A 14,373-nucleotide genomic window follows, 5' to 3' on the forward strand; every position below is an offset into this window, starting at 1 on the left:
TCACGATTATTGAAAACGTGATGCTTAGTGACGTATTTGCGTAATAATGATATCTCTGGAAATCCACCCAGAGCGAGTTGCTAGATGGGGTTTTTTTTCACGTTTTAAAAAAAGTTGTTTTTTGTTTGTTTGTTTTTCCAGTCCTTCGCCCGACATCATCAACTTGCCTAAGGAGGACTACTACATTGCACTACAGGTGATGGGCGGGGCTCACAACGTGCTGTGTCTGCTGGTGGTCATCAGCTACTTCGTCTGCAACCATCCCCGCCTGCCCAAGTTTGGCGAGTTCGCCACTATGTGCAAGTCAGTGTTTCGTGTATCGCGACTGTGTATTATGTGTCTAATTGCTTGCTGGTTGTCTTGCTGCTTGTCTGACTGGCTTTGTACCTATCTATCTGTCTGTCTGTCAATCACGCTCTCTCGCTCTCTCTTCCTGTCGCGATATAACCTTGAACGGTTGAAAACGACGTTAAACACCAAATAAAGAAAGAAAGAAAGAAAGCTCTCTCTTCCTCCTTACAAAAAAACGTTCAGCCAGCACGTTAGTCATGCAATCAGTCTCTGTCTGTCTGTCTGTCTGTCTGTCTCTCACTCTCTCTATCTCTCACTCTCTCTCTCTCTCTCTCTCTCTCTCTCGCTTTGAATCGGTTGCAAAGATTTAATAACGAGGAAAGATAGTTCAAAATATGTTTTTGCAACACCAACGGAAAATTGACATTTCATGGATAAAATCATCGCGCTGTTTCGATACTTGTTGACGTTGGATTCCCTGCACTACATTTTCTTACGATTTTGATTAAAATTTACATATTCTAAAATCAAAAGCTACCGAGTCTACAAAAGATGTGTGTCATGTGGCCTTGTTTGAATTATTTATTTTGATATTGTTTGACAGAAAGTTGTCGTTTCGCAAAAACCGGGACGATGATGAGGACGATAACCGGAAGAAGAAACACGTGTCCAAACTGGACGCTCAGTTCTTCAGCTTGACCACTTTCTTCTACCTGGTAAGTAGTGTTGTGCGCGTGGCGCATGTTCGCACAGTGCTACGGTATCGAATGTTTTACACGGAATTGTTTTATGAAAGCTCAAAATTAAATGCAAGATTAGCTTTTGCGGATCAAAGTTTCCTTGTGTTTTATAATATATATAACATAATATGTCAAAACGATCAGAACCGATGTGCACTTACAAACTAATTCTAAAGAAAAGAGCATAGCCAACCTCAGCCAAGATCACCCAGAATGCGTTAATAAGTTGCATTCTGTACATATACAACTTTGTCCGTTATCATATTGTTCCTTTAATGTATTTCTGAGTGTAGGCATGGTTATCTTTGTGTGTGTTTCAGATGTTTCTGGCTCTTTCTGTCGGTGGGACATTCTCCAACGGCTATTTCTTTGCCTTCCATCTTCTGAACATCGTCAACAACAACCAGCTCCTTTCTGGCGTCATCAAGGCTGTGACGCAGAACGGTACATACCTCAGTTACTTCTTCAGTGTATTGCGAATTTACATGGGCTGTATGATATGTGGCAGGGTAACACAGTAGTTCCCCCTTATCACGGCAGCCCCGCAGAGGTTGTCTTCCTTGAGTACTTAGGTATTTATAGCACAACTGCATGCACAACTCTTGTGTTTGAAGACCCAGCCCATCTGTGTTAAAGAACTTTATCGTGCTATGACCAAATAGCCTCAAAGTAATTGAGCGAAGTCGACTTCGCGAAGTCATCGTCACGAAGCTGGCTGCGCAATGCTTTGGCGATGACATTTTCGGTTTAAAAAAAACCACCAAGACTTCGCGAAGTCGACTTCAGGCTCAATTAAGGACAGTCTTAAAAACATACAACAGCGATTGACCCAAAAAAATCGACTTCGCTGATATTGTGTCTGTGATGTTTTCCGAGTGTGTTGAAACAAGTGTAAACAAAAATTATCTATATATCTATACGACTAGTGTCTGTCTGTCTGTCTGTCTGTCTGTCTGTCTGTTCGCGATGCACGGCCAAAGTTCTCGGTGGATCTTTTTCAAATTTGGACACCGTATTCAGCTACACCCCGGACACAACCTCATCGATGAGATATTTCAACACGTGCTCTCAGCGCGCAGCGCTGTGCGCGCTGAACCGATATTTTTTTGTTTTGTTTTGTTTTGTTGTTGTCGGGATCCACTACCAGTAACTCTTCCTTATCTTCTCCAGTGTTTTCAGCCGCGATTATCTCCCTTCCTCCGTGTGGCGTCAATCCATATTCCCGTTACTACATTACTATTTTTAGAAGGTCACTGCACGTTACTATTTTTAGAAGGTCTCCAGTGTTTTGCGCGTTTATCTCCTTTCCTTCGTGCGCCGGCAAAGCCGGCGTACACCCGGCAAAGCCGGGTCCCAGGCTCAGCCTGGTATTCGGCTCTACTTCTTCCCGGCGAAGCCGGTACCCAGCGAAGCGGGTAATCATCTAGTATTATATATTTTATCTAGCTCTGATACCGAATTTTGAATATAGTTTTACATGTATGCTGACGTTGTTGTTGTTGTCAGGCAAGTCGTTGCTGTGGGTGGCGGTGCTGGGGCTGGTGGTGTTCTACCTGTACGGCATCATCGGCTTCGCCCTCATGAGGAGCATGTTCGACCCCGCGGACTACCTGTACTGCAACACCCTGTGGCAGTGTACCATCACTGTCATCCGATACGGTCTCATTGGTGACTTGTTCGAGGTATGTTGTCTTGTTGTCTTGACTACATGTACTGCTACACCCTGTGGCAGTGTACCATCACTGTCATCAGATACGGTCTTATTGGAGACCTGTTCGAGGTATGTTGTCTTGTTGTCTTGACTACGTGTACAACAACACCCTGTGGCAGTGTACCATCACTATCATCAGATACGGTCTCATTGGTGACCTGTTCGAGGTATGTTGTCTTGTTGTCTTGACTACATGTACAGCAACACCCTGTGGCAGTGTACCATCACTGTCATCCGACACGGTCTTATTGGAGATCTGTTCGAGGTATGTCGTCCTGTTGTCTTGACTATCTGTACTGCAACATCCTGTGGCAGTGTACCATCACTGTCATCCGACACGGTCTCTTTGGTGACTTGTTCCTCTTTCTTTCTCCGGCTGTTTGTCTTTCTGTCTGTCTGTCTTCCATCTGTCTGTCTTTTTGTCCGTGTTCGGCTGTCTGTATGTCTGTCTATATTTGTCTGTGTCTGTGTTTCTCTTTCCCTCTCTCTCTCTCTCTCTCTCTCTCTCTCTCTCTCTCTCTCTCTCTCTCTCTCTCTCTCTCTCTCTCTCTCTCTTCTCTCTTCTCTCTCTCTCACTCTCTCCCTCTCTCTCTCTCTCTCTTTGTCTCTGTCTATCTCTCTCCCCTCTCTCTCTCTCTCTCTCTCTCTCTCTCTCTCTCTCTCTCTCTCTCTCTCTCTCTCTCTTTCTGTCTCACACACTCTCTCTTTCTCTCTGTCTCTGTCTCTCCCTCTGTTATGACCGTTCAGCCATGCTGATGGTATACCTTTACTTGTATGTCTCCGATGATCCCATTCGTGTACATAACCTAACTGAGTAAGTAGGCCTTATAAACAATAAAAAGACAAGTTATCGCCCAGCTTTGTTTTTCCCAACTCTGATTTATGTAATAATGATAATAATAATAATAATAATAATAATAATAATAATAATAATAATAATTGTCAGTAAGTACTGGTGTCACATGACTGATGTGAACCAGTTGATTGGCTAATGGCGATGCGCTAAAACTGTTAGCGCACTCCAAGAGTGCGCTAACTTTTCCACAGAGCGTATTCTTGCGCCCTTTGCCTAAGCAAGACTGTGCTCTCATCCTCAGAATTAATTAATGACATGTAGCTTATATTCTCCACAATACCAAATGACCATAAATTCCCTGCTTCTCAATTAAAGCAGAAGTGGTTTTTTTTCTGACAGATTGCATGTGCCTGTGCCAGTGCCAGTGATCTAAAAAAAATAGAAGCCGCTGTGTTTCATCTAATTTTCGCCGAATTGCATAGATTCTTCTCATATGCCGTGTTAGTGGCATGTAGCTTATCATCCACATTACCAAATGATGAGTTAGTATAAAATTCCCAGCGGCTAACAGAAAACACAAGTGTTATTCCGATAACGTACCAGCAAGACCAGTTTGGAAGACTGACTCGATCGATTCTGTAGCAGACAACACAGAAATACGACTACATCAGTTCAGTAAATGAATGGTTTCAGAATTATTATTTCAAAGCAAGAACAATCGTAATCGAAAACGTGTAAGGTTCAGAACGTTCTTACCATATATAAGATTTATTAGCAGCCTGCCTTATGCGTACAGACTCAGTGCAGACTGCAGTCGTTCCATTGCCCAGGTTGGCAGGTAGCCTAGCAGACGACATTAACCCCGCTCAGCAAATTAACATGTTGGGCAAATGTGAACGAAAAAACGATGGGGATATAATACGTGTAGGGTTCAGAGCATTCTTACCGTTCATATTTAGTATCAGACTCCCCGATGAGTGAAGATAGAACTCGAGAAATATGCCACATTTGTTTTGAAAATGTGCGAACCGTCGAGTCCCGCTTTGAGTCAATTCAAGGGGAGTCACTCCGCATAGTCAATCCGTCGAAGCTCGACTGGAGGTTTCGAATCGCAAATAATGAAGAGCCTTTCTCCGAGTTCAAATGAGGTCTCTCTGAAAGATCATCACTGTTCAGATTAACGCTACACTGGAATTTACCAACAGAAATTAAAATGCGTGTGACGAAAGCACGACACACTTGAGACACCCCACACAAAAGTAGATCTTTACTGTGCACGACCTGACCACACAGTTATGCCTATTCAAATGCGCATTGCAAAATGTGCGTTTGGAATCTTCTTTTTTCTATGGCGGTACTGACAATATCGTTATTGAAACAATCCCAGTGCACTAAGGGATTTATAGAGCAAATCTCGAAAATAATTATTGAACTCAGCGCTATGCGCTTCGTTCAATAATGAATTTTCTCGATTTGCTCTATAAATCCCTTAGTGCACTGGGATGTCTCAATAACTTAAAGGAAAAGTCCAAGGTTTTTAAATATCCCCCAAAACTTGAAAATCGAATGCCAAATGTTACAAACATCTCTGGAAAAATATTTTAAAAATTGAAAAAAAATTGTTGTTGTTGTAGTTGCAGATTTAGTGTTGCGGGGCTAACCAAGACAAGTCGCCTGGGGTCAAGTAGTGGTCACGTGATTTTTGGTACACTGTGACGTTGGTACACTGTGACGTCACAAGTTATTGTGTTGATTCTACCACTAGTACCAGCTTGATTTTCACACAGAAAAGTCACCACTGTATGCCCGAAAAGAATGCCTCGGTGGAGGGCAGCCGCAAACAGCAACAACTCGTCAATGTTCCCAGGCATTTCATAGCACACTTTCCCTCACAAAACTCTGAGTCTCTTGTGGAAATGGAAGAGATGTGTGCAGCACAAGCGTGCAGATTTCAAAGTGTCGGGCACTTTCTGGACACAGATTTCGCAATTTTTCTGCAGCACAAAAGTTGGCGTTTCATCCCTGAAACAAATGTTTTGACCACTGGCAGTGTCTTCCCTTCATAAAAGTCCGGAAAGGGGAGTATTACGCGAGGCTGGTACAGTCGACGAGCCATCGAAACTCCGAGGCGACATACGAACAGCGGATTATCTCACAAGAAGGAATGCGTTGAAGGTCAGAGTACATGCTTCTATTTTCATGCATATGTTCTGCGCGTTCTTAGAATCCGGTTTCATTCTAGAATGGACCGGGTCCAGGTTGGAATTCTAACCCTGCGCAAGTACAGGGGTGCCATTCTAGAATGAAACCCTTGTTGCTGGTCCATTCTAGAATCGGCCCTGCGCAAGGTTGGAATTTGGGTCCAAGTTGGAATAGTCATTTCAGTTAGACTATCACACAGCCAAAGCCACAAATGTGGATTTTCTGTTTGTTTTTGTTTTTTGTGTGTTTGGTTGGGGTTTTTTTCCGGGTTTTTTACACTTTACTCAAAGACATCGTGAATTGGGATTGTGATGTTCTGAAAGTGATTACCGTTTTTGAGAGACACTCAGCACTGATCGCTACGAACGGAAATTTCCGGACTGACAGTGTTTTGCTGATCTCGCTTGTAACTGGATTTTCTGTTTGTTTTTGTTTATTGTGTGTTTGGTTAGGTTTTTTTCTCGGTTTTTTTACACTTTACTCAAAGACATCGTGAATTGGGATTGTGATGTGATGTTCTGAAAGTGATTACGATTTTGAGAGACACTCAGCACTGATCGCTACGAACGGAAATTTCTGGACTGACAGTGTTTTGCCGATCTCGCTTGTAACTTTTAATCTTATTCATATACATGAAGAGTTTGAAACGTGGGCATATCACAGTTTGGAAGGTAGGGATTCTGATAGATTAAATAAAAACTGTCAAACTTTTAGGCATGGAATATTCCCCTTTGAGAGTATTTGTTGTGGTAGTACTACTACTATGAATTGCTTTCAATGTTTTTCCCATAATATTATAAAACCAGACAAAAGTTGTTGTTGATTTCTGTTTTTGTTAATGTCAACTTTTTTTTAAACCTGTGACAACAGCTCTATAACTCACTCTGTCCTTCTGTTGGTCTGTCTGTCGGTTAGTCGGTCTGACCGTCTGTCTGTCTGTCTGTCTGTCTGTCAAAAAAATTGTCAAAAAACCGGACATTTCCGAGAGGGAGACAGCGCTGACATTGCAAGCGGCCGCAACCGGCTCTCATCACAAAAACAACTGCCCTGCAAACAATACCGCCCTGGTAGTCCCCCATGCTATGGTCTGCCTTTGTTTATTGCGTACTCAGGAGTGTCAACTTTCTTGACATGACATGACATCGCAAGATCGCCAAAGGATTTTTTTCAGGGGTAGACAAATCAGCCCTATTTTATCAAAGGGAAGGTGCAGGTGGAGATAATTCAAGGGAAGACAACTCTGTCTTACCTACAAACATTACGGCCCCCTTTATTCAAGGGTTTCATTCTAGAATGGCACCCCTGTACTTGCGCAGGGTTAGAATTCCAACCTGGACCCGGTCCATTCTAGAATGAAACCGGATTCTAAGTTCGCGCAGAACACATACACGTAAACATTGTTTTGCTGCGCAGCGAATACGAATTGGTGCAGAACAGTGTGTCTGGGTCCAGCTGATATTCGCTGGAGTACAGATGCGCCACAGGCTAGATCTACAAAGTTACAGAACGGTCTGAGCTGAGCTAAGAGCAAGAGTAAAAAGTAGTCAGGGTTGTGGACACGTAAGACAATGCGTGTGTCACGTTATCTATTCTATTCAGTCGCAAACTATCCCCTGATATCAATTCATGAAATTGGCAGCGTTTGCTGGAATCATGGCTTAATGCTATTTTTACCAGATCTAAACTTTTGGTGGATGTGCAACCGGTAAGATAAACAGACACCTGCATGCTAGAGACAAGAAGATTACGAATTGTGCAGGGAATTAATCTTTCTGCATTGACTGAGAGACGCAAAACCAGTCTAATTGCTACAACATGGATACACATCCAGACGATTTCCAGAGGGTGTCTAAATGTTCAATGTACTGTATAGATCAGAAACATACTTTCGAATTGATTTATACTCACACTCATTTTCTCTCTTCTTTTACTTCCAGACCTTTCATCATCACTCACGGCCACTGGTCAGAACAGGTCACTAGACACTGACACCGTGACCATTCGGCATTCCAGATTTCCCGGTTCTCCGTGATCACAACGCAACTGTTGACCAGTCCTGTTCCTACCGTCCAGAATCACCACAGGAGAAAACCAACGTGCCATTCATCGTAAGATTTTTGTTTTGTTTTGAAAATTAGTGCCTTATTCTAGCTTTGCAAAAAACGAGAAAGTGTCTTTGACAGATACCATCCAAATAATACATTATGAAAACAAGTACAAGTTCATTTCTACTCATGTTAATCGTTTATGCTTTCTGTGCTGAGCGACATATGGATTGAATTTCTTTCGTAACTCACCTCCCGTCAACCTGCAAAACTATATCTGTCGAAGTAGTTTCAAATAAAGTCAGTATGCTTCCGAATAAAAAATATAAAAAAGGGTATTTTCTGAAATGTTTAATTATAGACCAAAACAAAACATTCACGAGTATGTTGTTGACCTGATGGTTTTTATGGTAGACAGCAAGAGTTGCATGTTCAAGAAGTTTAAGCAGTACATTTGAAAGAGCAAGGTAATTTAAGGTGGTATAATTTTAATGGTAGGTTCCACTGTGAGGCGACATGGAGGGTATCTTTGACGGACTCATTCAACATTCATACCCATGCACTTCACCTCAAACACATAAGCTTTGTTCTTGAGTCAAATTTATTGGCTTCATAAATTTATATTGTGAATTTTTGTCCGTTTGCAGATTGGCTTATCTATGAATTTTTTCGAAAATATCTTGCGATCTACGTACGCATAATGTAACACATGAAGAAGAACATAAACAGTTCGTCAAAAGGAATCTAATTTGCATTTCAACCCATGTGCCTTCCTTATTGTTAATTTTTTCTTCATAAAGACTACTTGAAATAAACAAAATGTTTAACCATTTCAAGGCCTCTGAACACGTTTAAAAAAAATGCAGGTCTTTGCTCACTATATCAGATCTGCCAAGGCTCAGTTTACACAGGTAAAATCATCTGTCGACTTGAACACATACCAATAATCAACAGCCTCACTGCTTCTTGGAGCTGGATTTTGTGTGTGGAATGAATCACACATGTGGCGTTTTAGAATATAATTCATAGAAGATGTACATTCTTGCAGAAAGGCTTTAATTTAATAATTCGGTCTTCGTGATGTTCTCTTAAAATAACTAACATGTGTTCCCTTTGCCGGACCTCTGAACCAGTTTTGTGAATATGCAGGTTAAACTCGTGCTTTTTCTGTGTTATCAGTGTATTTCTCATCCAGGCATGGATGCCTCCTCTTAAATGGACAGCCCTTCGACAGCCCTTCCCGTGTAAACGATTGGGTTCAAAATCTCAAATCTTACCAGGCTTTTACATGGGATGTGGCCATCCTTCCGTTTTGAAAAATACCAGAACTCAACACTCTGTAACAGTATGAGTACTCTCTTTGCGAATGTAGAATTTTATGAATTAATTTCTTAAACGCCACACGTGTAAAACATTCCCTAAAAAATCCAGCTCCAAAAACCAGTCAGGATGTTTATTCCTGGTATATGTTCAAGTCAAGAGATTTTTTTCTCCATGTAAAAGTCTTCGCAGATCTGTGTAGTGAGCAATCCTGTTTTGGAAAAGGACGTGCCTTTATGCCTGTATAGACGGTTTGATTGTTGAGATACCTGGTGGCAATGACCGCACGGGTGGCAAGAGGTAGTAATGCACAGATGACAAAAAACCGACCTGCATTTAAAAAAAAGTTAGGAGGCCTTGATAGGGGGAAACATTTTGTTAATTTCCAGAATCTTTATGAAGAAATAATGAACGAAAAGAAAGTCTGGTCTTGAAGTAAATGCAAATTAAACTATGTATACTTTTGACAAACTTTTCTGTTCTTATTCACATGTTAAAATGTGTGCAGAGATCGTTAGTTACTTCCCCAAAACCATGTTTCAGGCAACAGGCAAACGGAAAATACTGGACACAAGTTATGCTGACCGGCTCATGGACTGACTACCTGATGCTGGAGTACACCAACAGTGGAAAAAGTCTGGAACAAAATGTTGCAGAATGTGAACCATGTACTGGACCACGTGACAACTCAGTATCTTCAAACCACGCAGGAATCTGTTCAACCAAAGATACTAGTTCAACACAGTCACACGATTTGTAAAAGTATATTTCAGCCTTCTGTAGCTCAGGGAGTTTGAACCCCACTCTTCATCCGTTTGGGAAAGTATTTCTGATTGTTTTGACTGCACAGGTTGGTAATGGTACTCTGATGCTTCTGCCTAGAAACCCCACTCGCTAGCGCACCAGCTGCCTGTCATGGGTAAGCGACGTGCCTGTATTTCCTGCAAAGCAAGACAGAATAAAACAGCAGCTTAGTTTGAGCTTTTAAGACATTCGTACCCGAGAAAACGTGTACGTGTTTGTTTGGAGAGGGTGGATAGAATCATAAGACACGCTGTGTCTATGTGACGTAGAGCAGGTTTTCAAATTCATGCTGAAGCACTGTGTGATCGCTATTTTTTTGGCATATCTTACCTTGATTTCAGATAGACTGGGAACCGAAATGAGGATGTTTACATGAATAAACTATGCTGATATGTATGTGTTTAGAAATAAAGAATAGTTTTAATGATATATGTTGGTGTGTTTTTGTTTTTTAACCCAATGTGATATTTTCGTATTTGAAAACAAATTGTACACTCTGTTGTCAATTTTACTTTCAGTTTCAGATAAATAAATCTATCATAATGGAAATCATCTGTTTGTGTTGTGTTACTTACCCATTTTGATCAATGTTGAGTCGTCCATATTCCTGTGTGTACGCATAGTATGCAGTTTGAAGGTAGTATATGTCCGAGCAAACATAGGAGGATGTGCTGTTAGCCTGTCTATCTCCTCATCCAGGTTTTCCAGATATTTGAATTTCGTTCCCTCTTGGAGTTTCTGCACTGACACCTGATAAGCAAAATACACGTATCACTCTGTGATCATGGCAAAATGAATCATCTCGGTATGCCCCGTTCAAAAATTACCTTGAGATTCTAAGGTATACACATAAATTGCAGTGGATCACAAAAACAACACGAACAGTAGTACATGTAGCCTATATACAGTATTCAGTTTAAAAATTCATGCAATGAGAGTCAATAACCCGATTTAACCCCAGGTAGATTCAGGGTCCCACTGACTGAATCTCATATGGTTGCTTTTCGGCACACACCACACATTTTTAATGGGACTGCGAGGTTTTGTTAATACAGTAAAATATATAGTAGCAACGTACTGTCTGTTCAGTGTTCGTGACGTTTGAGAATACCGATCTATGCACTAACGCATTGTCTTTTTGTAGTGTGACTGTCCGATATTGCGTACTCCTAAAAATCAATAATCAAAAAGTTTGAACTGCTGTAATCGTGTTTCAGCATATGTCTGACACTGACAGTGCTTATTTGCTTCCAAAACGGCTTGCGATATCACGCCATCAGCGTTTCGCCACTGCTCAGAAAATCTTATGATTTCAGATCTAGTTTGAGATCGGAAATCACGTGTGCTCGTTTAAAAAAAACTAAATTCATTTATTACTTCCCTTTGACCGTTTCGCAAGAAAAATGTCAGGATCACTATTAGATCTAGTATTAGCACATGAAAGCAGCCCACCGCCATTTCAAAAAAGTTTCACTGTTTAGTGGTGTCGATGTCATGTAGTGTCTTACTGTCGCAAAAAAAAATACCAGGATAATTGCAGTTTTGTCCGCAAGAAACAGGCTTTGCGCAATGTTAACTTGATGTCTACATGTTTCGTTGTGTGACTGAAGAATTACTCAGAAAGAGAAAATAAGGATAGTCGCGTGTGAACATCACTGTGGAAGCATTTATTCTAAACTGGGCAGTTCAAGGACTAGTGTTTCAACATCACAACAAAGAGAATCACATACCATTTCGTATTGCCGCTTATGCTGGCTCTGTTTCAAGCAGTTCCTTGTGGCCTCGCCAGCATTTTGACGACGAAGAGGCTCAAACGGGCACGCTAAAACCTCAGGCTGGCTGAAAACCGGTCCGTATTCCACTTGTCTTCCTCACTGCTTGAGCCGGCCATATTTGTTGTTCAAGGCTCGTGACGTAGCACACGTATGTGCACAAGGTCATGAGCCAAGACTGCGCGCGCGATGGAACGATTCAGAACAACCAAAAACGAGTCAAAGTATACTTTTTGGATTTCTGTGTTCATTTTTACACACGCATTTGTGGTTGATGAATTAAGAGGGTCAACGTATCAAAAGTGACCCTAAACCTTGGACTTTTCCTTTAAATAATAATAATATAATAATAATAATAATGCATAATATTTATATAGCGCATGTATCCAGGGTTAAACCCTGCTCAAAGCCCTGTACAATCATTGGGGAAAAAAGAAGAAGAAACAAACTGTAATTGAATGACTCGTTTGAATCTTCTCCTACTGTCGTCATAAGGTGATGACGCCCCACGAAAACGAGAAAACGTTCGAGAAGTTCGGCTTCGTCGTCATCTACCACGTGTCCTTCTTCATCTTCATCACCACCATCGGCCTCAACATCATCTTCGGTATCATCGTCGACACCTTCTCTGAACTCAGAGATCTAAAGGTAACATGCAACTTATTGTTCAGTTCAAAGTAAATAAGAATTATCATTGTTTTTATTGACGATAACATCTTATGAATCACATTTTGGGATATTGCGGTCTCGCTGAAAGAAATGATTAATTGCATGTGTCTCGTAGGTTTATGAGTTCAGCGACATATTTGATTGACTCTGATTTGTGTTTTGCGAATGAACGTTGCTAACTTGGCCGACGTTCCTTGAACAAACTGTTCATGGAAAATCAGGTTCTAAAAATCATATGGTTACTTTGAGCATGAGTGGTAATCCGAACGTATCCTATTAAAGCATTTGGTATCCACATTTAGCAAAGCATTATAGCTTCTAAAGTGATTATGTTTTGAATTATGTCAAAGGATGATGGAATAAGATATTGTTTAAAGCAAGCATTGCGGCTGCCAAAGATAACGCTCACCATGTTCCGTATGGGTTATCCTAGTTGTTGTTTGTACCTCACTCTAAACTTGTGCATTCTGCATTTCAGTGGACGGCCGAGTCTGACATGCGGGACACCTGTTTCATCTGCAGTCGCAACAGTTACGACTTCGAGCATCATGGCAAGGTAAGATGTTCGTGTATCTTTCTCTGTAGGTGATTTCATTGCCTGTCTGTAAGCACAGGCACTCGACACGAGGTGGGCGGGGCTTATGTATTGGATGTCACATGATTAGGGTGACGGAAGGTCTTCTCTCCGACACTTACTGATAGTAGTGGTCTTGAGAGCACGACACCCAACTCTTAGGCCCCACCCACTTTGATCCCGCCTAGCTCAGTCGTGTCGAGTTCCTGTATCTGGAAGTGGCTTTGTCCACGATTCGACATTTTGCTCCTATAACGACAATTATCTGTGTTAAAAGTAAAGGCGTTGCACTTTGCGTTGAATCAGCATGGAAATAAATTACCGACGATTCTATTTCTCTTTTAACACCTTTCAGTGCACAGCAGTGCTTCCACTCTAACGTCAATCAACAGTGTGTATGAAGCGATGACATGGCTGTGTGCACGGTCACGCTCAGAAGTCGACGTTGATTTGTGCTAATGGACGACAGGCTTAACAAACATAGATCGAAAGACAGTGAGGCGTTGCCGTATTAATGTATGTAATTGTCACTGACAGGTTGGAGCGCCCTCTTTCCTTTTTTGGGGGACCTCAGTTGCACGCAGGTTGCTTGAACCCTTACTTTTTTGTCCTTTTTAAAAAATTAAAAAATTAGGGGGCTAAGTTGGTTGGCGCGCCCTTGTCTTTTTTGCTTTGTTAAGATTATATCTGAACTTCAGTTTGACCTTGACCTACTTTTCTGCTAGGGTTTCGACCATCACGTGCGGTTTGAACACAACATGTGGAGCTACATTTTCTTCTTCATTCACCTTAACGGTACCAAGGTCAACGACTACACGGCGCTGGAGATGTATGTCTACAAACTGGTCAGTGTTGAATTTATCATAAAAGTGAAGAAATTACCGGATAAATAGAACTTCAATGCATGATAAGAACATCTCAACCAAACGGGACTGGGTGGCCGAGTGGTAACGCACTTGCGCTCGGAAGCGAGAGGTTGCGAGTTCGACCCTGGGTCAGGGCGTTAGCAATTTTCTCCCCCCTTTCCTAACCTAGGTGTTGGGTTCAAGTGCTAGTCTTTCGGATGAGACGAAAAACCGAGGTCCCTTCGTGTACACTACATTGGGGTGTGCACGTTAAAGATCCCACGATTGACAAAAGGGTCTTTTCTGGCAAAATTGAATAGGCATAGATAAAAATGTCCACCAAAATACCCGTGTGACTTGGAATAATAGGCCGTGAAAAGTAGGATATGCGCCGAAATGGCTGCGATCTGCTGGCCGATGTGAATGCGTGATGTATTGTGTCCCTGCGCCTTGAATATGTGCGCGATATAAATTGCATAAAATAAAAATAAAATAAAAAAATAAATCCCTGCGCTTAGAACTGTACCCACGGAATACGCGCGATATAAGCCTCATATTGATTGATTGAAGAACATTTCAGCAAACCAATTAATGTGATGTGTTA

At 41.6% G+C, this 14,373-nt stretch overlaps 1 protein-coding gene and 1 long non-coding RNA gene across 2 annotated transcripts in view; one reads left to right on the top strand and one right to left on the bottom strand.

Annotated features, from left to right (window-relative positions):
- LOC138962441 (inositol 1,4,5-trisphosphate-gated calcium channel ITPR3-like) overlaps nt 1-14,373 on the top strand; it is a 210,817-nt gene that overhangs the window by 192,093 nt on the left and 4,351 nt on the right. Inside the window, exons 61-67 of the mRNA XM_070334254.1 lie at nt 142-303; nt 896-1,007; nt 1,352-1,475; nt 2,538-2,713; nt 12,177-12,329; nt 12,829-12,906; nt 13,650-13,769. Coding sequence (XP_070190355.1) covers nt 142-303; nt 896-1,007; nt 1,352-1,475; nt 2,538-2,713; nt 12,177-12,329; nt 12,829-12,906; nt 13,650-13,769 — 925 coding nt within the window. The remainder of the gene's footprint in view (nt 1-141; nt 304-895; nt 1,008-1,351; nt 1,476-2,537; nt 2,714-12,176; nt 12,330-12,828; nt 12,907-13,649; nt 13,770-14,373) is intronic.
- Nucleotides 8,369-12,015, bottom strand: LOC138962435 (uncharacterized). The gene is made up of 3 exons (XR_011454515.1): nt 11,640-12,015; nt 10,485-10,659; nt 8,369-10,046 (listed from the first exon to the last, which is right to left on the bottom strand). It is a non-coding gene; the product is annotated as an uncharacterized lncRNA (long non-coding RNA).

The sequence above is a fragment of the Littorina saxatilis genome, linkage group LG1, assembly GCF_037325665.1.
Source record: "Littorina saxatilis isolate snail1 linkage group LG1, US_GU_Lsax_2.0, whole genome shotgun sequence".
Taxonomy (NCBI): Eukaryota; Metazoa; Mollusca; class Gastropoda; order Littorinimorpha; family Littorinidae; genus Littorina; species Littorina saxatilis.